This window comes from Protopterus annectens, chromosome 5.part0 (genome assembly GCF_019279795.1).
Source record: "Protopterus annectens isolate FY-2018-M chromosome 5.part0, PAN1.0, whole genome shotgun sequence".
NCBI lineage: Eukaryota > Metazoa > Chordata > Ceratodontiformes > Protopteridae > Protopterus > Protopterus annectens.
The window spans coordinates 1,512,060,331-1,512,085,690 of record NC_056735.1 but is presented as its reverse complement, the minus strand read 5'-3'; the positions used below and the strand labels follow the sequence as shown (position 1 = coordinate 1,512,085,690).

General features: G+C 42.5%; 1 protein-coding gene across 1 annotated transcript in view; it reads left to right on the top strand.

Annotated features, from left to right (window-relative positions):
- Positions 1–25,360, top strand: part of LOC122802390 (E3 ubiquitin-protein ligase listerin-like) — a 1,831,112-nt gene that overhangs the window by 216,814 nt on the left and 1,588,938 nt on the right. The window contains exon 5 of the mRNA XM_044072016.1: positions 9,285–9,458. Within this exon, the coding sequence (XP_043927951.1) occupies positions 9,285–9,458 (174 nt within the window). The remainder of the gene's footprint in view (positions 1–9,284; positions 9,459–25,360) is intronic.

Sequence of the window (25,360 nt, the reverse complement as noted above, 5' to 3'; positions counted from 1 at the left end):
TGCAGACTTCAGGGAATTCAAATCTATCCCTACCTGGACGACTGCCTGATACAAGCGGACAACAAAAACAAACTAACAGAAGACTTACAAAGAGTCATCTACCTGCTGCAAGCCCTGGGATACACAGTCAATACAAAAAAGTCAAGGCTGATTCCATCCCAAAGAATAACCTATCTGGGTGCAGAACTGGACACGTCAAAACAAATGGCATTTCCAACTACAGAAAAGAAAGAACAACTTCCTCTCTACTTCTTGGCATTAACAAAGCAGAGCCATCTAACTGCAAGAAAAGTACTACAAGCTTTAGGCTTCATGGCATCCTGCATAATACTGGTCCCTCATGCCAGGCTGCATATGAGAAAGCTACAGTGGTACCTAAAGAATTTGTGGTCTCAGCACAAGCACAGCCTAGAAACCAAAATTCCAATGATTCCATGCCTGAAGCAAGAGTTCTTATGGTGGGCTCAGGCCTGTCAATCAAACACAGGACTGCCCTTCTACAAAAGTCAACCAAGACAAACCATCACGACAGATGCCTCAGACCTCGGTTGGGGGGCACACATGATGGGCAAGTGCATTCAAGGCCTATTGACTCAAGACCAGCTGCATCTGCACATAAATCTAAAAGAAATGATGGCAGTAAAATTGGCAATCCAGGCATTCAGACCTTTTCTCCAAGAAGGCCAGTTGATGATAAGGACAGACAACACCACAGTTCTGTGGTACATCAACAAACAGGGAGGCACATACTCATACCCTCTATGCCGGCTAGCACTGGACCTATGGGGCGTGGCTCTGAGCTACAACATTCAGTTACAGGCAATTTATGTACCAGGGAAGGAAAACATTCTAGCAGACATATTAAGCAGAACTACAACCGATGCCCACGAATGGATGCTGCATCCGGACTTCTTCAAAACCATCACAAGAGAATGGGGATTACCACAAATAGACTTGTTTGCATCCCCACTCAATCACCAGCTAAAGAAATTCTGCACAAGGACTTACCACCCACTTGCTTGGAAGGTGGACTCCCTATCCTTCAGTTGGAAAAACCTGACAGCATACGCATTCCCACCACTTCCTTTGATGCACAAGGTGCTTCTCAAGATCAAAGAGGAACGTCTGAGGATCATTCTGATAGCCCCAGACTGGCCAAGACAACATTGGTATCCACTGCTGAGGAGCATGTCCCGGGAACGAATATGGACACTGCCCCTGATCCCATTACTGCTGACACAGAACAACTACAGCATCCTGCATCCAAACCTAAAAACTCTACAGCTAACTGCCTGGAACATTACATAACAGCAATTAACCCAAATTTATCCCAAAGGGTTAAAGACATAATCCTGGAGGCTCGTAGACCTTCAACAAGAAAAAATTATGCAGCAAAATGGAAAAGATATCTCATCTGGAGTACTGCAAAGGGGCAAGATGTGACACTGGCGAACATAGCCAACATCCTGGAGTACTTGGCGGAGCTCTTCCATACAGGCCTGTCCTATTCCTCCATCAAGATACATGCATCAGCTATTTCAGCAGAATACAGCTTGGATCCTCCTGTCTTCTCGCATCCTCTGCTCAGACAGTTTCTGAGAGGAATTAAAAATGTAAAACCTCCCAGGAAACCTCCACTGCCAGCATGGGACTTGAACTTTGTGCTAGAAAAACTGACTCTACCTCCTTTCGAACCAGCAGCTACAGCAGAATTGCAATACTTATCCTGGAAGACTGCTTTCCTGCTGGCAATAACTTCAGCAAGAAGGGTCTCTGAACTACAGGCATTAATGGCAGTACAACCCTTCCTGATCTTCCATAAAGATAGTGTGTCCATGAGAACAAATCCTACATTTATGCCTAAGGTGGTATCCAGAGTTTCTTTAAATCAGGCTATCCACCTACCTACATTCTTCCCCAATCCACAGAACAGGGGAGAGAAGCTCTTACATACCTTGGATGTACACAGACAATTACGCTACTACCTGGACAGGACAAAAAACAATAGAAAAACTGACCAGCTTCTGGTAGCATATGCAACAGGAAAGGAAGGAAAACCAATTTCTAAACAGACAATCTCCAAATGGATAGGAAATTGCATTCGATTTTGTTACTCCTACCATGGAAAGAAAACTCCAGAGAACATCAGGCCTCACTCCACAAGGGCTACAGCCACTACCACAGCTTTCTTACGAGGAGTGGCTACCAAGGACATTATAGAGGCTGCTACTTGGACCTCCATGCATACATTTGCTAAGCATTATAACTTACCTCTATACTCTAGATCCCGTGCTGGTTTTGCCACTGCTGTTTTGCAAGGGATGCTGACTACACCATAATCTATTCTCACTTCCTCCTCCCCTAGGTTAGCTATGGTATTCTACCCATTTGTAAAGACTGCAGATGCATCCTTGAAGGACATAGTACAGTTTTATACCTACCATAAATGTAGATGTCCGAGAGGAATGCATCTGCAGTCAGGATTACCCTCCCTCCTTCCCCTCTGAGGTACTCCTAGGGTACTTACCAATCTTCAGCTAGCTTGGGGGGGATCTATTATGGTGTATTTGTTTGTATATATGTACATACATGCTTATTTTGTGTGTTTGCTCTCTACTATTTGGAAACTTTGGCATTTATCCAAATTTAGCCATCCTAGAGGGCACCTGGCATCTGGGGCAAGAAACACTGAGGAAAATGGCATCGGCTGATGCCTTTATACCCGAATGACTGCCGCAATGACGTCGGGTGAAGTGCGACACCAGCCGAAGCCAGACCCAGACTTTGGAATCCGGCCGACCGAAGGGCTGCCTGACGACAGGACAACCCATTTGTAAAGACTGCAGATGCATTCCTCTCGGACATCTACATTTATGGTAGGTACAAAACTGTACTTTCTCAAGGAAGAGCAATTTCCAAACAGACAATTGCAAAATGGATAGGAAATTGCATCCGCTTTTGTTACTCATTTCATGGAAAGACTGTACCAACCAACATTAGACCTCATTCTCTCGAGCCACAGCACCTCCCACAGCATTCTTAAGAGGGTGGCTAAAAACATTTTTTAGAAGCCACATGGAGCTCCGTGCATATACATTGCAAGCATTTACAATTACTTTTATATTCCAGATCCAGAGCAGGCTTTGCTACGGCTGTCCTGCAGATTGGCTATGGTATTCTACCCATATGTGATGACTACAGATGCATCCTTGAAGGACATCGTACAGTTTTGTACCTACCATAAATGTAGATGTCCGATAGGTATGCATCTGTAGTCAGGTTTACCCTCCCTCCTCCCCTCTGTGGTACTCCTAGGGTGCTTACCTCTCTATTAGCTAGCTGGGGGATCTATTATGGTGTATTTGTTATATATATATATATATATATATATATATATATATATATATATATATATTTTTGCAAATGTTTGGACTTTTTATTGCATTTTTTCAAATTTAACCTTCATAGAGGGCACCTGGCATCTGGGGCAAGAAAAACTGAGGAAGATGGCGCCGGCTGACGCTTTTATACCCCAGGCGTTGTGACGTCGGGGAGAGAGCGACATCAGCCGACGCCGGACCCAGACTTTGGAATCCGGCCGACCAAAGGGCTGCCTGAGGCAGGACAACCCATATGTGATGACTACAGATGCATACCTATCGGACATCTACATTTATGGTAGGTACAAAACTGTACTTTCTAAGGTACAGAACTTTTGCAGTCTTCATTGCAATTTTTGCTTCTTTCCTTAAAGTCAGAAAAGTTTGATGTAGCCCTATATTGTTAGGGTTCCTTTTCCAGTTCTTCCAGGTTGAATCTCTGGTTTTAATTTTGTTTTTAATACCGCTGGAAGTCACTGGCAACACTGTGATCTAAGCCTTCTTTTTGTTAATGGGTACAATGTATCCTGAATTGTGGTCAGTTTTGTGTTGAAAAAGTCTAAAGCAAAGGTGGGCTCAAACATGACTTACAAGGGGAGTCCTATCTATATCAGTGAGTAGAGTGTTAAGATTTGGTAGCCTATTATTAGGTTCGATTTCTTTGAGTCAGGTGTCTTAGAAGACTTTGAGGACTTGTTGGATCCATCTTGGTCACTCAAAGCTTCTTGGAAGGACAGTTTCAACAAACCTCTGTCTATTACTTTTCTTTTCCTTTCCTGTAGGACCCTGGAGGAGAAGGAATGGCATATAGAGCAGCTATTCTGTAAATGCAGGGCTCCTACACATTATAGCCCTAGATCTGGTGGCGGTGCTTCAGTTATCATCAAAAGAAACACAGTATACACAATTTACATGGCTGTCTGTTACAGACATCTTTTGGCCACATTTTGGGCACTTCTTGAAACCTGACTTAGTATGCTTTCCTTCGTCAGCCATTGTAATGTCACAGAGAAAATTACTGTCACCACACAAAAAATCTAAGCAATAATTATCAATAACAGCCTTAAATAAAAACAGGTTGAGTCACAACCACACACACACACACACACAAACACACACACACACACACACACACACACAGGATCTGGAACTTACTCAAGCTTCTTTTTAGTTCAGAAAAAGACTGGGGACTGGATACCCATATTGGACCTCAGCAGACTGAACAAATCTGTAAAGAAAGAGAAGTTCCAGATGGTCACGCTTCAGTCTATACTTCCCTTCTTAGGGAAAGACAGTTGGATGTGCTCGATAGATCTCAGGGATGCGTACTACCACATAAAAATGGCCAAGCCATCCAGGGATCATCTGCAGTTCCAGCTGGGAGCCATTCATTGCCAGTTTTGAGCCGTGCCCTTTGGCCTCACTACAGCCCCAGAGTATTCACCAAATGCATGGCAGTGGTCACGGCTCACCTGTGGCGTCTAGGATTCCAGTTGTTTCCGTACCTAGACGATTGGCTCCTTACTGCGACCACCAGGCATCAACTCATTTCAGCCAGGGAGTCCACTCTGTCAGTCTGCAATCAACTGGGCATTACAATCCACTCAGAAAAGTCTGCCTTGTCACCATCGTAGCATATCATTTTTATAGGAGCCGAACTGGACACCACCACCACCACCACACTAAGGCTTCCAATGGAAAGAGTCTTTCTTCTTCGTCAACATGTCAGCATTCTGATTTCCAAAGACAAAGCACCAGCATTAGAAGTTCTGAAATTGTTAGGCCTGATGGCAGCAGCAATTCTAGCCATACCACTAGGTCGTAGGCACATACAGATTCTACAATGGCTGTTGTTCACTCAATGATCTTACCAGGAGCTTCCCATGTCTCACATGATAACGATCACCAATTCATGCAAAAGGGATCTTCAGTGGTGGTTGACATCAATTCATCTCACGATCGAATGCCCATTTGTGCTACCCTCTCCAGTGGCCACAGTGACCCATAGACGCTTCCCTGATAGGGTGTGGGGGGGCATTTTCAGGGAAAGACAGCCCAAGGCACATGGACCGGTCAAGAGACACATCTGAATTTCAATGTCCTAGAGATGAGAGCAGTACTTCTGGCATTGCAGTACTTTCAGTATTTTCTTCCTCTGGGTACGATTGCAATTCAGATAGACATGTCAGTGGTCTGGTATTTGAACAAACAAGGAGGAACCATGTCTTACCCCCTTTGTCGCGAGGCTCTCAGAGTATGGCAGTGGGCTATTTCCACCCAGCGCTTTCTGTTGGCAATGCACATACTGGGGAAATCCAGCGTGATAGCAGACTAGCTGAGCAGAGCAGTTTTGTTGTCCCAAGAGTGGTCCCTCAAGAAAGAAATAGCGGACAGGATATTCCACAGGTGGGGCCAGCCTTACTGCAATGTTTTTGACAGCCACAAGAACATGAAATGCAGGAGCTACTTTGCCCTGATTCTCCCTCTGGGGAAGTCTCAAGGTACGCACTAGTACATGATTGGCCTCCGGGTCTCCTCTATGCATTTCCACCAATCCTATTGATACCCAAGGTGTTACAGAAAGCAAAAACACTGGGAAGGGCCTTCATTCTAATAGCCCCTCATTGGCCTCATCAGATTTGCTTCCCCTTTCTTCAACATCATCTTTTGGAGGACCCTTGGATTCTGGACCCAATTCCGGACCTTCTGACGCATTTGTCGGGGGAACTGCACCCCTCTCCGCAGTCACCGAAGCTAACAGCTTGGCTGCTCCAATTCCCATCATAGCCAGGTTCCATAACCTTTCCAGTGAGATATGAAGCAAATTCTCTTATCCTCTCATAAATCCTCTACAAGGAAGCTATATCTTAGCAAATGGAAAAATATTTCTGTATGGGCCTCTAAAAACAGTATTGATCCTTTTCAAACCCCCATGGCCTCCATTTTAGAGTTTTTGACTATGATTTTCAACAAAGGAGCTGCAGCAGCAACAGTTCTTGTTCATCTGGCTGCCATTTCTAATTTTCATCTTGGTTTAGAAGGAATGAATATTATGTCACACAAGTTATCCAAAACCTTTCTCAAAGGGACCTTTCGTATTAGACCACGTGTGAAATCTCCCTATTCTCCATAGAATCTAAATGTTATGCTTCCCCGCATAATTCTTCCACCATTTGAACCAGCTTCATCATGTGACCTCAAATTTTTGTCATGGAAAACCATCTTTTTAGTAGCTATTACTTCTGCCCGCAGAGTGTCAGAGCTTCGGGCTTTATCCATTAACCCTTCTTATTTGATATTCCATGCTGGCAGAGTCTCACTTAGAATAAACCTCTCCTTCTTGCCCAAAGTTTGCACTGAAACTAATCTCAACCAAATTATTGATTTGCCAGTCTTCTTCCCCAACCATTCAAACAGTTTAGAGTACATGCTACACAAACTTGATGTAGACAGCTCAGATTTTATTTGGATAGAACAAAAGATTTCAGGAAATCAGACCAGATTTTTGTTTCATTTTCAGACCCCAGGATGGGTAGACCAGTGGCTAAAACAACTCTTTCTAAATGGTTACCTGAATGTATCACCTTTGCTTATTCAGCTGCCAACATGCCTTTACAGCATAAAATTAAGGCTTACTCAACCAGAGCTGTTTCTACATCCTCTGCCTTTTCTGCCAGACTTCCTATTTATAACATTTGTGCAGCAGCCACTTGGTCAAAATCTCATACCTTTATCACTCATTACAAAGTTGACAAGGTCTCCATGGACAGGGCCTCCTTTGGATCCATGTTCCTGAGAAATATACTCCCGTGAGCCGCCCGAGATTGATGGTGCTTGGGACGCTACCCATCAGTAAAGAATGAACAGCGAGATAGAACAACTTCACATAAAGAAGTTCCATGTGAGTTGTTCATCTCGCCTTCATTCTTACGTCTCTCCCTCCTACCCCCTCCTGGGCTCTTAGATGACCGAGAGGCTAGATCCATCCTGGTTGCTCAATCCTTCTGTACCTTTTCTTGGGAGTGAAAGAATGACATATGGTTATTATATGCAGCAAACAAGATCTGAGGTAACTCTAGGTGCATCATGGGATAGGGACTTGGCCTCGAGCTTTGCATTGGCTGACTTGGAGCCGAGGGATCGGCTCCGAACCCATCAGTAAAGAATGAAGCTGAGATAAACAATTCACATGGAACGTTATGGTAAGTACATAACTTCTTTATCTGTCACCTAGGCTATCTGCAAAGAAGTGTAGTCTGCCACCTAGACTGTAGGAGCAAACGTGTTGAAGGAAGAGCTTTTTGAATGGGCAGTGAAAGACTGAAAGATGATCTGGCAAAAGTAGATGAACAACATGTATGCTATTTACTCTTTGTGCAAAATTTGCCTTGCAGACCTTTCCTCCTGCCTAGACTGTTTTAATAATTGCATAGAGAGTGAAATAGTCAGGACATAAGCATAGGCCAAATGTGAAAGAACACAAGTATAGGCACAAGGTGAAAAGAGTGAAGTGAGATTATGAGGAATGTAGTGAAGGAAAAAGTAGGAGAAAAGAAGGGGACAACTTAACTGGCACAAGTTCTGTTTAAACAATATAACTATGATATTAATGCACTTTGGTAAATCAGAAATGTGCAAAGGAAGAAGGGAATTACACATAGTGAGAGCGAAATATACAAGTATTGGGGGAAGCAAATATTTGCAGTGTATCTGTAAGGAGAGTGAAGGCAAAGTTTGCCTTGAAAAGCAGAGGGAAGTGCTTAGGTAAAGTGATACCTCTGGTCTTAAGTTAATTATGAGAAATGTTGTCATTGGTGAGTTAGTGTTGAGTTTGTCAGAACATTAGGTGTAACATATAACGCGGGATTCTTTTCATTCTAGTCTTTCTAATACAACATCCCTCCCTCCTTCCAAATTATTGTTTTCTTTCAGGTAATCCTTTAGGATGTTCTGATCGCAGGGATCTACCTTTGCTGTTGTAGGCAAACTGTCTGAATCTAGTGGGGGGTGCAGACATTAAGGAAGAGTGAAGTTCAGTAGCTTGTGGCTGAGAACACTGGCAAACAACCAGATTGGATCTGACAAGCAGCTCCAGTTCCAATAGTCATATCAAGACAGATTGGAATGAAAAGGATCCAGTGTTACAGTAAGTACATAACTTCTGTTTATATTTTGTTTTCAACAAAAAATATCGATACTTCCTTGGGTAAGGTACCTGTAAAACCAAACAAATGAACAACAAAATAAAGGTACAGGTACTCCATGACAATCAAAGCCAACCAGTCTTACGAAAAAATCCTTTATTAAGAAGAGTGGAACAATAAGCGCTTTCGCCAGTGGGGTGTATGTGATTATACATTGCATAAAAACCTTACAGATTCAATGAACTTAGCTTAAAAATAGCTAGAAAATATAACTAAAAAATAATAATAATAGCTAAAAAACAGCTAAAAAATAAATTTGACTAAAAGCACATCAAAAGCAGCATAAAGATAATAATGTAAACAAAAACATAATAATCAATTGTGTTTAAAGGCACGATCTCTAAGGAAAGGTTTAATAGTAACTCTTTCATTGAGATACTATTACAACTGTGGTTAAACAGCTATTGGTCCATGTGACTATGCTGTAGAGTATTTTAAGGGAACTGTTTGTTAAGTTTTTATTCAAGTCTGATGAAGCGTCCACTGCAGACGCGAAAGCGCTTACTGTTCCATTGTTCTTAATAAAGGATTTTTTCGTAAGACGATTGGCTTCGATTGTCGTGGAGTACCTGTACCTTTATTTTGCTGTTATATTTTGTTTTGTTGATCTGAATATTCAGTTATGTTTTATTTATAAGCTGTGCTGACTGAGAGTTAAGCAGAACTTTACCTTTTTTTTTTTCCTTTTGATGTTTTTAAGGTTCGAGCAGCATTTTATGAATTAATTTCTGCACTGTGCCAGCACTTACCCAGAACCATGAAGTCTGAAGCTGCAAGAGTATGCCCAGCTGTACTTCTAAGTATTGATGACAGTGATGCAGTTGTCTGCCCTCCTCTTTGGGAAGCAGTACTCTACATTTTGTCCACCATTGAGGTATTTTATTAGAAAAGGAGTAGAGTATTCTGTGTATATTTTGCACACAATTTTAATTTCTCTGTTACATGAACATTTTTCCAGACAACATAAAACTTTATATTTGAGTATATGTTATTATTGCTGCTTCCTTGGCAGATGTCCAAATGTAGCAGTGGGATGTAAAAAAGCATTTTTGTAGATGAATTGTGTTGCATACTGTCACACAGTGTATGTCATCCTCTTCATGAATTTATTATAATAAGATTCTGGCTTCATGTATACTGTGAGAATATGAAAGAAGATGGAAATGCTGATTATGCTGTTTCAAGCCCTGGATGAAATATTTGGCTTGACCCTTCTAGCAGCTATTATGGGTTGCATCAGCTCTTCCTTCATTGCCTCATTCAAGTAGGTTTTCTGCATTGAATAGGTTGAATGCTAACTGTGTACTAAGGAATTGGACTAGTTAATTGTCTTCTTTACTTGAGGACATACTGGCATAAATCTGAAACTGATCAGTAGTACCAAAGATTTAGAAAACAAGATTTGCTAAGACAGTCATGATCAGTGAAAGTACATTCTACTGCGGATTAAAATTTTTGAATGTTTGTCACAACCCCCACCCAGCATTTGCTGACCTTGTGCTTTGCTTAAAAGATACATTGTCCACCATAAGCTCCAGTTCTTTCCTATCACTCAAACTGTGCTGATGTTCTTTTAACAGTTTTTTTTTTGTTTACATCCACCCACCACAATATGGGAGGAGAGGGAGGGAGGTAGAGGCTTGCCATTGGACCCAAATGTTGTCCTCCTGTATGGGTGGGATTTTGTGGTATGTCCTACCTATTGTTATTCCCTGCTCTAGCCATGTTTTTGTGAGAAACACTTGCCTCCCAAGAGTGTGGCATGCTGCAGATGTATTCCCTTCCCAACACTGTTACCTACCTACTTTAAGGCCTGCACTGGAGGCTTCCATGTATTTCAAAACCCATACCCCTTCCCCAGGGGAAGACAACTAGCCGTCAACTCTTCAGATCTTCCTCTCCTTTTGTTGGCTGACCATCTTTTTCCCTGGCTGATAATTAACTCCAGATCACTAGTATCATGGATGGGAGCTGTCCCTCAGTGCCATCTATCCGGTTGCTGCTGTTTGCATTTTTTTTTCGCAGAAAAGTGACAGAATGTGAAGCCAAAAGAAAAAAAAAGACATAATCAATACCTTTGCTACTACTTGTATAGTCATCCAGTACTAAAGCAAGTCCCTTAAAGTGTTTTGCTAATCACATGCTGAACTTTACCTGTCAAAGTGCAGTATCTTCTTAGTCATTTGTCTTTTCCAGAAATGGAATCTGAAGAATAGCAGAAAGAACAGCAGCAGCAGAAGTTACACTCTAGACATCCTACTTAAAGGTTACTAGTCTAAATACACCAGATATGAGGCTGACTAGAACATGGCAAAGGATTAAGAGACATACAAGTTTGGCTCTTCTTTGAAACTGTTTGTTCCTTTGTCATCTTTGCCCTTCTTGATCATTTCCTCTTCCTCAGTGGTCTGTTTCCTGATCTGCATAGTCCCAAGTAGGAGAAAACCTTCTGTCCCTTCACTTCTGAATAAGCTGTGAAAACTCAGTGGTTCTCGCCTGTTCACTGATGAGGAACATTGGATTCTGTCACTCAGTTTTTCATTTTGAAGATACCTTCTTTGGGAATGCCCTCAAGAGACCAATTAGAATTATTGTAGTATCCTTGCCACTGTCACATGAAGCTCTGAAATTGCTTACGTTGGTCCTTTTTGTGGACGAACTCTAAGATATGCCATCCATTGCAGCCTGGAAACTTGATTTCAATTTTCTCTAAAGTGCAGAACACCTGCAGAGGCACTACTAATGTTCATTTCCCTTTGTAAGAGGTGGACTCCTTTTTTTAGCTATGTTGCATAACATATACTTAGAAACATCATATGAATTCCCTTTGCCCTGACAAGGGTCCACTCCACATTTTAATTTTTTAACTACTGAGTCCATATCATTTGATTCCAGACTTTCTGGATATTTCACACATTAAAGAAAGTTTCTCTTGATTTTTTCTACCAGGCCAAAAGGCTGGTGGCAATCCTTTCTTTACATAGTGAATTTCTACATAGATGAGGAATTTAAGCAGAGGATTCTCCGTGCTATCTTTAAGAGTAAAGTACTGTTTAGACAGGACACGTAGGTTTAATTGAGGCTTTCAGCATTATGGCAGGTGTTCCATTCCATATCCATGGCATTCAGTCATTTTTGTAAGAAGTGAACTCTGTGTTACCATTGTAAAATTGTTTAAAGTTTGACAAACTTTGACCCTTAAGTCCACAAATGCATCACTTAAGTAGTTGCAAAAGCACCTCAGTTACTTTGATTATTCAGTGTTATGTGCATCTGTCTTGACTGCCAAACTGGGAGACTCGTACTTAAGCTTCAGTGTAGCTTGAGTTAACATCTCCAAGAACTAGTGGTTGTTTGAAGTCATAAAACATGGAATCTGGAATTATTTGATCTTGCACGTTGTTTTGTTCTATAATGAGAAAATAATTTAGTCTTCAGAAAAGGACAAGGTATGGCTGTTAGTCCATTTAGGCAAAAGATGCGTCTAGAGGAAGGCAAATTGTTTTTTAGTGACAGCCATTTTTTGTCTGCAAGAAAACTTGTCTGGGTGGGTTTAGACCATTTCCATATTTGAGTGCTTTTAAATTTTCTGCCTATACGAAAAAACGGCAAAGTTGACATTGTTACATACAATCAGACATCTTAGCAATCACACAATTACCATGTGAGAATCTATTGCGTTTGGCCACAGATATCTTAATTATCCCAATTTCCAGCTTCTTTTTTTAGCGGTAGTAAAGTATTCTACAGTTTCATCACATTCTCCTTGAAAACATATTTCCTGTTGTCCCCTTTAAATTTTAATTTTGAAGTCATGTCTTTTTCCCCCACCTCTTTCCTTCCTCCTAAATTTCATTCCATTGCTTTATCTGTTACATTTTATTTGCTATATAATGTTCTCAATTCTTTTGTAGTCATTCCTTACTTGTGTGACTTCCAAAGCCCTTATCAATTTTGCTCATCTCTTTCACCATGAGAGGCATTCAGAAATGCACAGTACTTCAAATAAAAGCCCAGCATGCACTTTACTTAATGGCAGAATAACCTCTTTACCCTTAAAATTAAAATCCCTGGTTGTACACCAATATTTTTCTTTACTATGTACAGGTCCTTGGCAAGTGGCTTCCCTACCTAGACCTTGTTGGCTTATTTGATGTCCTTCTGTTCCTATGTTGCATTATTCATAACTTTTGGTATTCCCAGCCTAGGTGACCTGAACGTCCTGCCAGTATAGAAAAGACTTTTACTACTGCATGGTACATGCAACGTTGAACATAGCAAGGCAGGCAGCATAGGCCATAAAGGTGACATCAGCACATATCATTCCTCAGAACTTCTCTGTTGCCAGTCTGAATGCCAGCTTCTACCATTCGTCTGATCGCCGAGTGTTTGCTTTTTTTCATATAAGTGCCCTTTTTGCTGCTTCGTGCTTTTGAGGTTAATGTCATCTAGGAAAGGCAAATACCGTTTTGGACATCAGATTCCACACAAAGACAACACGATGAGTGTTTGTTTTGCCTAGAGGTCTGAACACGATTACAAGTCTTGCACGATTTGCTAGGCTTTTGTCCCCTAGACTCTTCGTAGTCATTTGTCGGCACTGAATATTTACCTTGAGAATCGTCTGAAAATGTTAGCTTTCGATATGGAGGACACCACAGGTCTGTCCTGTGAGCCACCAAAGAAGGCCAAAAAGGTCAAGCCCAAATCATCGACTGTACCTCTGGATTCAGACGTTCCTCTTGAGGTCAGTGAAAGCTTAGAGGCCCATTCGATTTCTGGTTCCCAATTTGCAACAGGTACCATTTTGGAAGCCATTAGCAAGGGTGCCACTAGCATGTCCACAGAGGCATTGCAGACATCTGTTCAGGGTGATGAGGGAACTGCTGCCCACTACCTCTGATGTCCTGAGCAGTGCCCCTCCAGCTTCTCCATATGCAGCTATCCCAATGCCCGACCCAGTGCCTTGCTGAACGTCGGCTATTTCTTCACAACCTAGGGGCGATCTTCCTGGTAAGAAGAAATTTAAACAGAAACATGTTTCCTGTTCACAGGATCCTTCTGATTGGCAAGCCTTCTCACAGGTAATCCTGAATACCTTTCTGGCTTTAAATCCATCCTCCCACGTCTGTTCCATCCCTCACTCCCAGGAGATCAGTAGAGGAACAGCAGGTCTCTGAAGAAGAAGAAGAAACTTCACCTGATGAATCCTTGATCTACACATCTCAGAGTCTCCCCTAGGTTATGCATTGCCTGAATTAGATTCTAACAGTGGGGATTCTCTTGAAGATTTGTCCTTTGAAGAAACTATTTCTAGGATGAGAGATTTCTTCAAATGGGAACGTAGTCAAGTATCAGAAGTTAAAAAGAAATATTGTGACTTGTTCCAGATGGACTCTCCACCTCCATCAGCCATCCCTGCTGTTCTCCCTTCCTTTCTGGATGCGTTTTTTTCAGTGTTAGAGTCCAGATTCTCAACCTCCGGCCCCAAAATGGCCTGACAAATTCTATAAGGTCCTTGAGGACAGTAAGTTTTTATTTAAATGTCCTCCATCAGATTCTGTAGTTATTTCTCTGTCTCTGCAGACAAACCTTCTAGACTTCTGCCCTATACTAATCCACTCCCTTCTGACAAGGATAGCAAAATGATGGAAAGGTTAGGGGAAAAAGTGTATACCTCCTGTACCCTGGCTTTCAGAACCATTAACTACCAGACCCACATGTCAAAATATGTTCTTGCCTTGCTTTCCCAAGCTTCTCAGCTTTGGGTTCTGTCCTAAGGAGGTACTCGTGGTTGAAACTCCAGCCTTTGCCTGATGATATCAAGGTGAAAATTATGGATGCACCTCTACACAATGATGCCCTCTTTGGTGTTGATGCTGCAGAACTTTTCAAACCCCTGCATGACAAAGGGAAAGAGCATAAGGAACTGAAACACCTCTTTGTCTCCATTGCCTAAATACCACAGAAATTATCCTTCAAGACACAATTTTTCAGAAGGAAATACAGTTCCCTCCTTCCCATAAGAAAGGGGCTTGTAGACAGGGCTCTTCCAAACCCCAGCAAACACCTGATCAAAAACCGACCTTTCAAGACACACCAGTTAGTCTGTGACTACCTGGCAGATCTCTCAAACATACCACTTTCCCAGCACCTATCTTCTTCTTCTCACTCTTGGACAAGTATCTCCACCGACAAGTGGGTCCATTCCATTATCCAAAACGGCTGTAATGTGGTATGGAAATATGTCCCTCCCTTCATGGGCATTCCACAACCCCCTCGGGATCAGATTCATCTGTTCCCTCCAATGCTAGGGGACTTGCTAAATCAACAAACTATTCAAGAAGTTCCACCTCTATAAAAAGGAAAGAGTTTTACTCATGAATTTTCCTAGAACCCAGAAAAGATGGTCCATGAAGACCAGTTTTAGACTTGTCACATCTTCACCATTTCCTCAAACTGCTAACTTTTCATATGCTCACTCTGCAAACTCTTTTGCTTGTCCTGCTCCCCCAAGCCTTTTTAGTCACTCTGGACATTAAGAATGCATACTTGCATATCCCCATTCGTCCACAATGCAGGAAGTTTTTATGCTTTTCTGTTGCTTCCTCACATTTTCACTGCTGTGCTTTGCCCTTTGGACTATCTACACCACCAAGGGTATTCACAAAATTCTTAGCTCCTGTCATTGCCTCCTGCGGGCTCCAAGGAATACTGATCTAGCCTTATCTGTATGACCTGCTAATACAAGCAGTCCACCCAGACACTCTAAAGGAAGGCCTAGTCTTCACTATTTCCCTGCTCCAAGGCCTAAGGCTCTCTACAAACTCCAACAAGTCTTCTCTCAGACCTTCCCAGGATCAGATTTTCTTAGGATGCAGACTAAGGACAGATCACTTTGTCTTTCATCCCTTCTCAAAAAGTGGAAATTCTGCTCAACTACTTCCACAAGCTACTCCCGCTAACCTCCATCTCTGCCAGGGAGTGCTTGAATATACTAGGGTTCATGGCATCACTCATTCCCATGCTGCCCCTATCCAGACTTCACATGTGGAAAATCCTGTGGTTTCTAAAAACACTTTGGAGCCAGCATGCCCATCCTCTGGATTTTGTACTCTCTCTTCTCCCATGCATAAAGAGAGAAATGCAGTGGTGGGTTAAATAGATTCAGCTGAACCCATGGCTTCCATTTCAGCAGCCATCCCCAGTTCAGGAAACTATACGCAGATGCCTCAAACTTGGGGTGGGAGCAACTCTGGGTCGCTTAAAAGTCCAAGGCCTTTGGTCTCCCTCAATCAAGAAGCAACATGTCAATGTAAAAGAAGTGAGGGCATTGATCCTGGCGCTTCAAGCCTTTCACTCCTCCTTACTCCCAGGACCCCTTAAGTTATTCACAGACAACACTACAGATGTTCATCGTGCATACAGCTGCAGTAATCACAGATGGGTTCTCTGCCGTCAGGCGGTCCCTCGGTCGGCCAAATTCCAAAGTCTTGGTCCGGTGTCGGTTGTCGTCACTTTTTCTTCAGACGTCAGTGAGGCCAGAGTATATAAGACACAGCCGACGCCATGTTCTTCAGTCTTTTTTGCCGCGCGGTGCCCGAAGCAGAAGCATTTCGCAAGTGCCGGTCGGCCAGCTCCTGAATTACGAATATTTTGGAATCCGAAGTCTTCATTAAAGCTAAGTACCCCGTTGGGGAAACTTTTCTTGCCTCAGACCGATGTCAGAAAAAGTTAATAATTGTATTTCTTGTGGGAAGCAAATACTGCATAAGGATTTCCATTCCCGCTGCATACCTTGTTTGGGCCCAGACCACGACGTCTCTGGCTGTCGCTTTTGCGCTACCTTCAATAAACGCACTATTAAGCGTCGGGCGGAGTTCGCCCAGCACTACTTTGGTAAAGCTTTTGATTATAAAATGTCGTCGGACACTCCGACTACCGTTTTGACCAAAAAACGCAAGGAAAAGGACCGACACGCGAGGCCCGCGGTCCCCGCCGACACCACGCCAAAACAGGCTACACGTGGTCCGGTTCTCAGTGAGACGCCTTTGCAGTCCCTGACTACCGACGACACTTCTTTGGCGGTGTCCTCTGTACCCGAGACCGCTGGGTCCTCGGCCCTTTCCCAGACTACAACCGAAGCCTCTGCTAATGTTGAGCCTACTAATGTGGACAGGTCCACCTCCACCCATGGTGTATTTAGGCCCTCATCTTCTTTTTCAGTTAAGGCCTTTACTAAATCCAAAGCAGCCAGGCAGCCCATGAGGCCTGTTGTACAGGGCCCATCTCCAGGTCCCATGCCTAAAAAACAGATGCTTAGAATGGTTGAGGATTTAATTACTCTTATCAGAGGTTCTCCCCTCCAGACAAGAGACCCAGAGTGGAGGAAGATTCTCCCTCTTCTGATCAGGGATCCATTTTATCAGAACATTCTGATGCAGAGGAACACTCTTACTCTCCTTTTGAGGATTCGGATGCAGAACAGTCCATTCCCTCTGTATCCCCTCCTGAGGATTTTTCCTTTGGGGAAACCTTACACACCTTGAGGGAACACTTCCATTGGGAAGGCCAAGACTTTTCAGATTCCAAGAAAAGACTTAGGGAATTTCTTTTGTTACCTCAACACAGACCTCTGGCTATACCCCCTGTTTTGGACATACTGGATGATGTCTATTCGGAGGCTTGTCTTAACCCGGATTCTCTGCCTCCTGCACCAGTCAAACCTGATAGGTATTACAGAGTACCCAGCTCTCACCAATTTCTCTTCAAAAGCCATAATGCTGACCCTGAAACCATTTCACAAGGCCCCAAGGGATTGAAGGCCTCCACTGTCAAAAATCCACTTCCTGCAGAAAGGGAATCAAGATCTTTGGAAAGGTGGGGGAAAAAGGTTTATACCTCGGCCACCCTAGCCATGAGGGCTTTAAATTGTCAGTTTCATATGCTTAAATATCAACAGTTCCTGTTATCACAATTGAGGAACAAAATGTCTCAACCTGAACAACAAGATTTAAAGGAGTTACAGGATATGATGCATAGTGCAGAACAAGTGGGTAAACACACCTTACAATGTGGTTATGATGCCCTAGAGGCCTCAAGTAGAGTGGCAGCTACAGGATCAGTCATTCGCAGACATGCCTGGCTTAGGGAACAAAATTTACCAGACCATGTGAAAGCTAAACTTCTAGATGCTCCTTTACAAAAGGATGTGCTGTTTCGTACTAATACTGAGGAGATACTACGGAAAATGGAAGAAAAAGCCAAATCTATGCAAACTGTCAAAGCTTTCTTACAGGTCCAACCACCACGTTTTAGCAGAAATTGGCCTTCAAAAAACTGGTCCTTTCCAGCCACTGACAAGCCCCAAAGAGGTAGATACAGACGCACAAGGGGCAGAGGACAATCACAAGGATCATATAGAGGCCGACAATGGCAAACTCCAGCACCAAGAGGTGGCGAAGACAGTGCACAACAATACAGGAAGCAAACCCAATGACTCCCTCATTTCCATGCCAAGCATGTCTCAGCTGGCAGCACCTTTGGGAGGAAAACTAGCACTATTTGCAAGCAATTGGCATATTGTCACAACAGACAAATGGATCCTGGACATTATAAACAGAGGCTACAAATTTCAATTTCACACTCTTCCAAAAATGAGAGGCATGCCAAACCTGCCACAAAATCAAAGGGCAGAGGCACAACTGCAAATTTCAAAGCTCATAAGCATGCGAGCTATTCAAGAGGTACCTACTCACCAACAAGGTCAAGGTTTTTATTCAAGACATTTCCTGGTACCAAGGAAAGGAACCGACTGGAGACCCATTTTGGACTTATCCACCCTAAACACATTTCTAATCGTACCAAAATTCAAGGTGCTCACATTACAGAAGCTTCTTCCCATGCTGGGCAAGGAGTTCTGGCTGGTAACATTGGACCTCAAGGAGGCATACCTGCATGCCCCAATCAGACAAAGCTGCAGAAGATACCTCAGATTTCTTGCAGGTTCAATCCACTATCAATTCTCTGCATTGCCCTTTGGCTTATCTACTGCGCCCAGAGTATTCACAAAGTGCCTGGCATCAGTGATTGCCTACTGCAGACTTCAAGGGATACAAATTTACCCTTATCTGGACGACTGCCTGATCCAAGCCGACAGCAAGAACATACTTCTGGAACATCTGGCATATGTGACACGGTTACTGCTTTCTCTGGGATATACAATCGACAAAGAGAAATCAAGGCTAACACCATCCCAGAAAATAACTTTCCTGGGTGCCAACTTGGACACAAACACCCAGATGGCCTACCTTACACCAGACAAACAAGGGCAACTATCTCAGTACTTCAAAATACTAGCAAAAAGTACCAGGCTTACTGCAAGGAAAATCCTGCAGACTCTGGGATTCATGGCATCTTGCATTCTGTTAACCCCATTTGCAAAGCTGCATATGAGGAAACTAAAAAACCTATGGTCTCAACACAGTCACAGTTTGGAAACAATAATACCAATAATTCCATGTTTGCAAAAGGAATTTCTATGGTGGGCCCAAGCATGTCAAGCAAACAAAGGCCTCCCATTCTGCAAGCCTCACGCAAAACAAGTCATAACCACAGACGCCTCAGACTACGCCTGGGGGGCGCACATGACGAACAGGTGCATTCAGGGCAAATGGTCCCCAAAAGAAAAGCACCTTCACATCAATCAAAAAGAAATGCTAGCAGTAATAAATGCAATTACAGCTTTCAAGGACTTCCTGCATCCAGGACAATTACTGATAAGAACAGACAACACCACGGTAATGTGGTACATAAACAAACAAGGAGGAACACATTCATACCCCTTGTGCAGACTAGCCATGACTCTTTGGAACTTGGCTCTGGAAAGACAAATCGAACTTCAAGCATAGTACTTGCCAGGATTGGAAAACACACTGGCAGACAATCTAAGCAGAAAAATGACAGATCCACACAAATGGAAGTTACATCCTCAGGTGTTTGCAGAAATAATCCAAGCATGGGGGAGGCCAGACATAGATATTTTTGCCTCCCACAGGAATCATCAATTAGAAAAGTTTTGTTCAAAGACCTTTCACCCAAAGGCCTGGAGAGTGGACGCCCTTTCATTCAGTTGGACAGCATGGACAGTTTACGCATTCCCACCTCTGCCTCTTCTGCCCAAGGTGCTTTTGAAAGCAAGAACAGACAAACCGAAGATGATACTGATTGCTCCAGATTGTCCAAGGCAACACTGGTACCCACTCCTGAGGAGCCTGACACATACTCCTCCCTGGTCCCTGCCTCTAATGCCTCTTCTGCTGACTCAGCACAGCTACAAAACTCTTCACAGTCAGCTGAAAACACTCAATCTCGCTGCATGGAAAATTCCTTAACACCACAACAGAACCTACTCTCCAAGGAGGTACAGGATGTCATTTTGGAGGCCAGAAGGCCAGCTACAAGAAAAGCTTACTCCGCAAAATGGAAGCGGTTTTGCTCTTGGAATGAGAAAAAAGGCCAGGACCATAGAAAACTGAACTTGCCTCAGGTATTACAGTACCTAGCGGAGCTATTGAACAGTGGACTTTCTTTTTCTTCCATAAAAATCCATGCCTCAGCCATCTCTGCAGAATTCAACACGGATCCTCCTTTATTTTCTCACCCACTCTCACGACAGTTCCTCAGAGGGGCTAAGAATATAAGACCACCAAGGAAACAACCAATACCAGCCTGGGATCTTAATTACATACTAGAAAAATTAACATTGCCTCCTTTTGAACCAGCTGCCTCAACAGATTTGCAATATTTGTCCTGGAAGACAGCCTTCCTTCTGGCCATCACTTCAGCTCGTAGGGTTTCTGAACTTCAGGCCCTCATGGCGGTGCAGCCCTTTCTCATTTTCCATCAGTACAGGGTTTCCCTTCATACCAACCCATCATTTATGCCTAAAGTGGTATCCAGGGTAGCTTTAAATCAAGCCATACACCTACCCACCTTTTACCCCAATCCTCAAAACAAAGGGGAAAGGCTGCTACACTCCTTAGACATCCATAGGCAGCCGTTATTATTTGGACAGAACAAAGTCCTTCAGGAAATCAGAACAACTCTTTGTGTCCTATGCTGTAGGGGCTCAAGGGAAGCCAGTTACAAAACAGACCATTTCAAAGTGGATAGGCCACTGCATACGGTTTTGTTATTCCTATCATGGGAAATCTGTTCCTGCAGGTATCAGATCACACTCCACCAGGGCCACAGCTACCTCTACAGCCTTCCTCAGAGGAGTTCCTACCAAAGATATTTTGGAGGCAGCCACCTGGAGTTCTGTACATACCTTCACAAAACACTACCATCTGCCTTTATATTCCAGAACAAGAGCAGGCTTTGCCACTGCTGTTTTGCAGGGCATTCTGGCTCAACCCAGTTCCTCCTAGTACCTACCACCCAGTGCATAGCTTTGGGATTCTACCCATCTGTGATTACTGCAGCTGTATGCACGATGAACATAGTACAGTTTTGTACCTACCGTAAATGTAGATGTTCGAGTGCTAATACAGCTGCAGTACAGGTTTCCCTCCCTCCTTCCCCACTTGGTAAAGGCATGAGGCCTAGCAACCTCTTCATACTACCTGACTGGGTTATCCGGCTATGTTTTATTTGCTTGCTACTACTGATTTTGGATTATATTGCTTTGCTTGTATATGGATATAAGCACTATTTAGGTATTGCCTTCCTTCTGGGGGCACCTGACATCTGGGGCAAGAAAGACTGAAGAACATGGCGTCGGCTGTGTCTTATATACTCTGGCCTCACTGACATCAGAAGAAAAAGCGACGACAACCGACGCCGGACCAAGACTTTGGAATTCGGCCGACCGAGGGACCGCCTGACGGCAGAGAACCCATCTGTGATTACTGCAGCTGTATTAGCACTCGAACATCTACATTTATGGTAGGTACAAAACTGTACTTTCTATGGTATGTGAACAAATGGGGGGTGGGGGCACCAAGTCATACCTGCTTTGCAGGTTGGCCCTTCAAGTCTAGGAGATTGCCTCTCAAGCAAAGGTTTTGTTGCAAGCAGTTTATATTCCTTCAGCTCAAAATGTGCTGGCAGACACTCTCAGCATGTCCGTGACACAAGCCCATGAATGGATGATTCACAGAGATGTGTTTCCTGGACATTCTCCACTGGTATGGTATGCCTCAAATAGACCTATTTGCCTCCCCATGAACAGACAACGTCCAAAGTTTTATGCCAGAGTTCCAGACCGTCTGGTATGGAAGGTAGACACCCTATCCTTCTCATGGAAAGTGGATGTTTCCTTATACATTACCCCCTTCCCACTCATTCAGAAGGTCCTATTGAAAATACAGCAGAACAAGCCAAAATCATGTTGGTGATTCCATTTTGGCCAAGGCAGCACTGATTCCCTCCTCTTCTGCATTTACCCAAGAGCAGTCATCACAAATTACCCCACAGAGTGGATCTTCTCACACAAGATGGAGGATCACTTATTTCACCACATCTCACCTCCATGGATCTAACTCTCTGGTTAATAGGCTATTGATTCCTTTCCAACACCTTTTTTCTGAGGACATGCTTCTAGTTCTGCAGGAGGCTAGGAAAACCCAACATTAAGAGATACTGGAAGAGGTTTTCCATCTGGTGTCTAAAGAAAGACCTAGATGCATTTTCAGTGAACATTCCATTGTTTTTTTCCTATTTGTGTAAGCTGGTTAAGGCTTGGTTGCCTACTCTTTTGTTAAAGCCCATCTGTCAGCCATTTCAGTATGTCTGCCTTTGTCTTTTCCCCTAGCTTTTAGGTTAGAAGTTAAGCTCTTTCTTAAAGGTATCCTTCACATTAGACCTCCCAGGAAGCTTGTCTCTCCACCCTGGGATCTAAATTTTGTCCTGGAAAAGCTCACTCAGACTCCTTTTGGGGCTGCAGAGTCACATTCCTTAAAATTGTGTACATGGAAAACAATCCTGTTAGTAGCCATCACTTTTGCCAGAAGAGTTTCTGAACTCCAAGCCCTTTTGGCTTAGCAACATTTTCTCATTTTCCACAAGGACAGGGCATCTCTTCATATTAATCCTTCCTTCGTGCCTAAGGTGGTTAATGACTTGTCCCTAAACCAATCCATTCATCTAACCACCTTTTTTCCTAACCCTAAAAATCCTAGTGAAATGGTCTTTAATTCCTTGGATGTGCACAGACAACTCAGATTTTATCTGGACAAAGCCAAGCCTATTCGGAAATCTGATCAATTGTTTGTTTTTTTTCCATCCCAGGGCATTGAGGAAATCTGTCTCCAAACAAACTATTTCTACTTGGGGTTCTAAGGCAATTTCATACATTTATGTCACCCATGGGAAGACGCTCTCTAACTCTGTGAAGGCCAACTCCACTAGAGCAGTAGCCCTTCAGGGGCTTTCTTCAAAGGTCTGGACACTGCATCTGCTTTGGAAGTGGCCACATGGTCTTCTGTCCATACCTTCACCAAATATTACAAACTGGACACTATCTTCATTTCCAGAGCGGGATTTGCTAGGGCAGTCCTGCATGAGTTCATAGAAAACTCTAAAAAAAAATCAATAAAAAAGAGTAGAGCAAGCAGCTGAACGTGTAGGTAAAAATGAATCAGTCCAACAACAAATATGAAACACGAATGTCCAAAATAGTTTATTACAGAAGTAAAGCTTTCGAGTAAAACTTTCTCAATACTACATAAAATCACTACATTTCAAACTCCTTATTTATATTAAATGCCAGCCAGTCACATAATACAAATAATTATCACATTAAAATTCCTTATCTAAAACGTGCATTTAACCCTGACTCCAAGTACAAAATTATGACTTCCATGATATCAATCACCCTGATTCTTCTCCTCCTATTTCTAACAAGCAAAACTAGTAATGTTTAGGTACCCCTTTTCTAAAAATTGTCTCCCACTCCTTTATAGAATCTTCTTGACACTTGTTTTGCATCTGTATAACGTGTATATGATCAGTAGCCTCCTGTCTATGCCTCCAGTACTTCTCTTCCTGAAACGTAGTAGTCCTGTAGAAATTTGCTGGAGTTCTAAACCACCTATAGATACATATTTTGTATGATGGTTTTACAGCATCCCTCCAGTCCTGCTCACTTTTCTCTGTCTTCCCATCTTAGCTGTAACTTTTCCATTTCTTTACCATAAATGTGCTGAATAAGAATTTTATAAATTCTGCTACATAACCACTTCACATCTTCATGGAAATCTCCAGTATAAAAGGGCCCCTTCTTCCAGCAACCCACCAAGCCCATATTCCTCACTTAGTTTTTCACAGCTTGCTTTAACTGTTCAAACTGTAACTGTACTGTCTCTGTATAGTAAATAAAACCATATCTTAAATTCCTGGAAGTCCCAAAATTCATAATCCCCATCCCTACTTTTTTTAAGAAAATGCATTACACGACTATTTCCCTTCAGATAACAAGCTTTCCAGTATACTGTCTTGTCCAGAATTTTAATATTGCAATTATTCCTAAGTGGTATATTAAAAAATATCTAGAAAGAAGTGTGAAGAACCTTTAATTATCCAAAAGAAGAAGTGACTTCCGCTAGAGAATGCTCAACAAAACAGCAACAAATGTGAAAAACAGAAGAGCGTTGCACCACAGGTAATAAAACTTTAGCTGTAACTTCAAACGTACTGAATATCCAATGTAATAAACATACAGCTTCAAACGAAAACATCAGTTGTAAGCTCTACTGTGCTGAGTTCATGATGTATAAACATAGCTTCGCAAATGCAAAAGCCAAATAACACTTAAGTTAGAGTTCCACAATATTAGAACAAGTAGATACCATAAAAAACGAAGAACCCTTCTGATGTAAAGAAACGGACAAGCACTTTCAGCTTTTTCAAGCCTTCTTCAGATCCAAATAAGTCAGCAGGGTTCAATGTTTAAAAATCAGTAGCATCCAATGAGGGGGACTTCACAAAGTGACGAGTATCAACCAATCAAATTGGTCCGTTGGTACACACTTCCATGTTGTTACGACAAACATTAATTTAAAACTCTTTATTATTAAAAAATAATAAAATTCTTACGCTCCTTTTGAAATTAAAATAGTAAGACACATATTAAGTCATTTTCTCAGAAGGGACCATTGTAAAAATCCTTACAATCAATTCTCATTTAAAGACTACTTGTTCTAATATTGTGGAACTCTAACTTAAGTGTTATTTGGCTTTTACATTTGTGAAGCTATGTTTATACATCATGAACTCAGCATAGTAGAGCTTACAACTGAAGTTTTTGTTTGAAGCTGTATGTTTATTACATTGGATATTCAGTACGTTTGAAGTTACAGCTAAAGTTTTATTACCTGTGGTGCAACACTCTTCTGTTTTTCACATTTGAACCTTTAATTATGTGAGCAGTCATTTCTAGTATTTCGTTTTCCTGCTTCCTTCCCCAAGTTTCATTAAAATCATTATCCTGGAAAAGTGGATATCTAGTTAAAAGCAGAGCCATAGCCGAAGCCATTACTTATAGTCTAAAGTGAAGCATACCCCATCCTTCCCACCTTCGATGCCATCTTAGCCTATCATTAGCAATCCTGTGTCCCTTCTCATTTCATATAACTTGTCACAAATAGTCTGGATTTTATCCAGCTACCTGTTGGTCCTCCCATTCATGGGGATATGGTAACTGATATATAGAACTCTCTGTAGTGTCACAATGTGAATTACATTAATCCTGCCTACCAAAGTAAAAATCCTAGG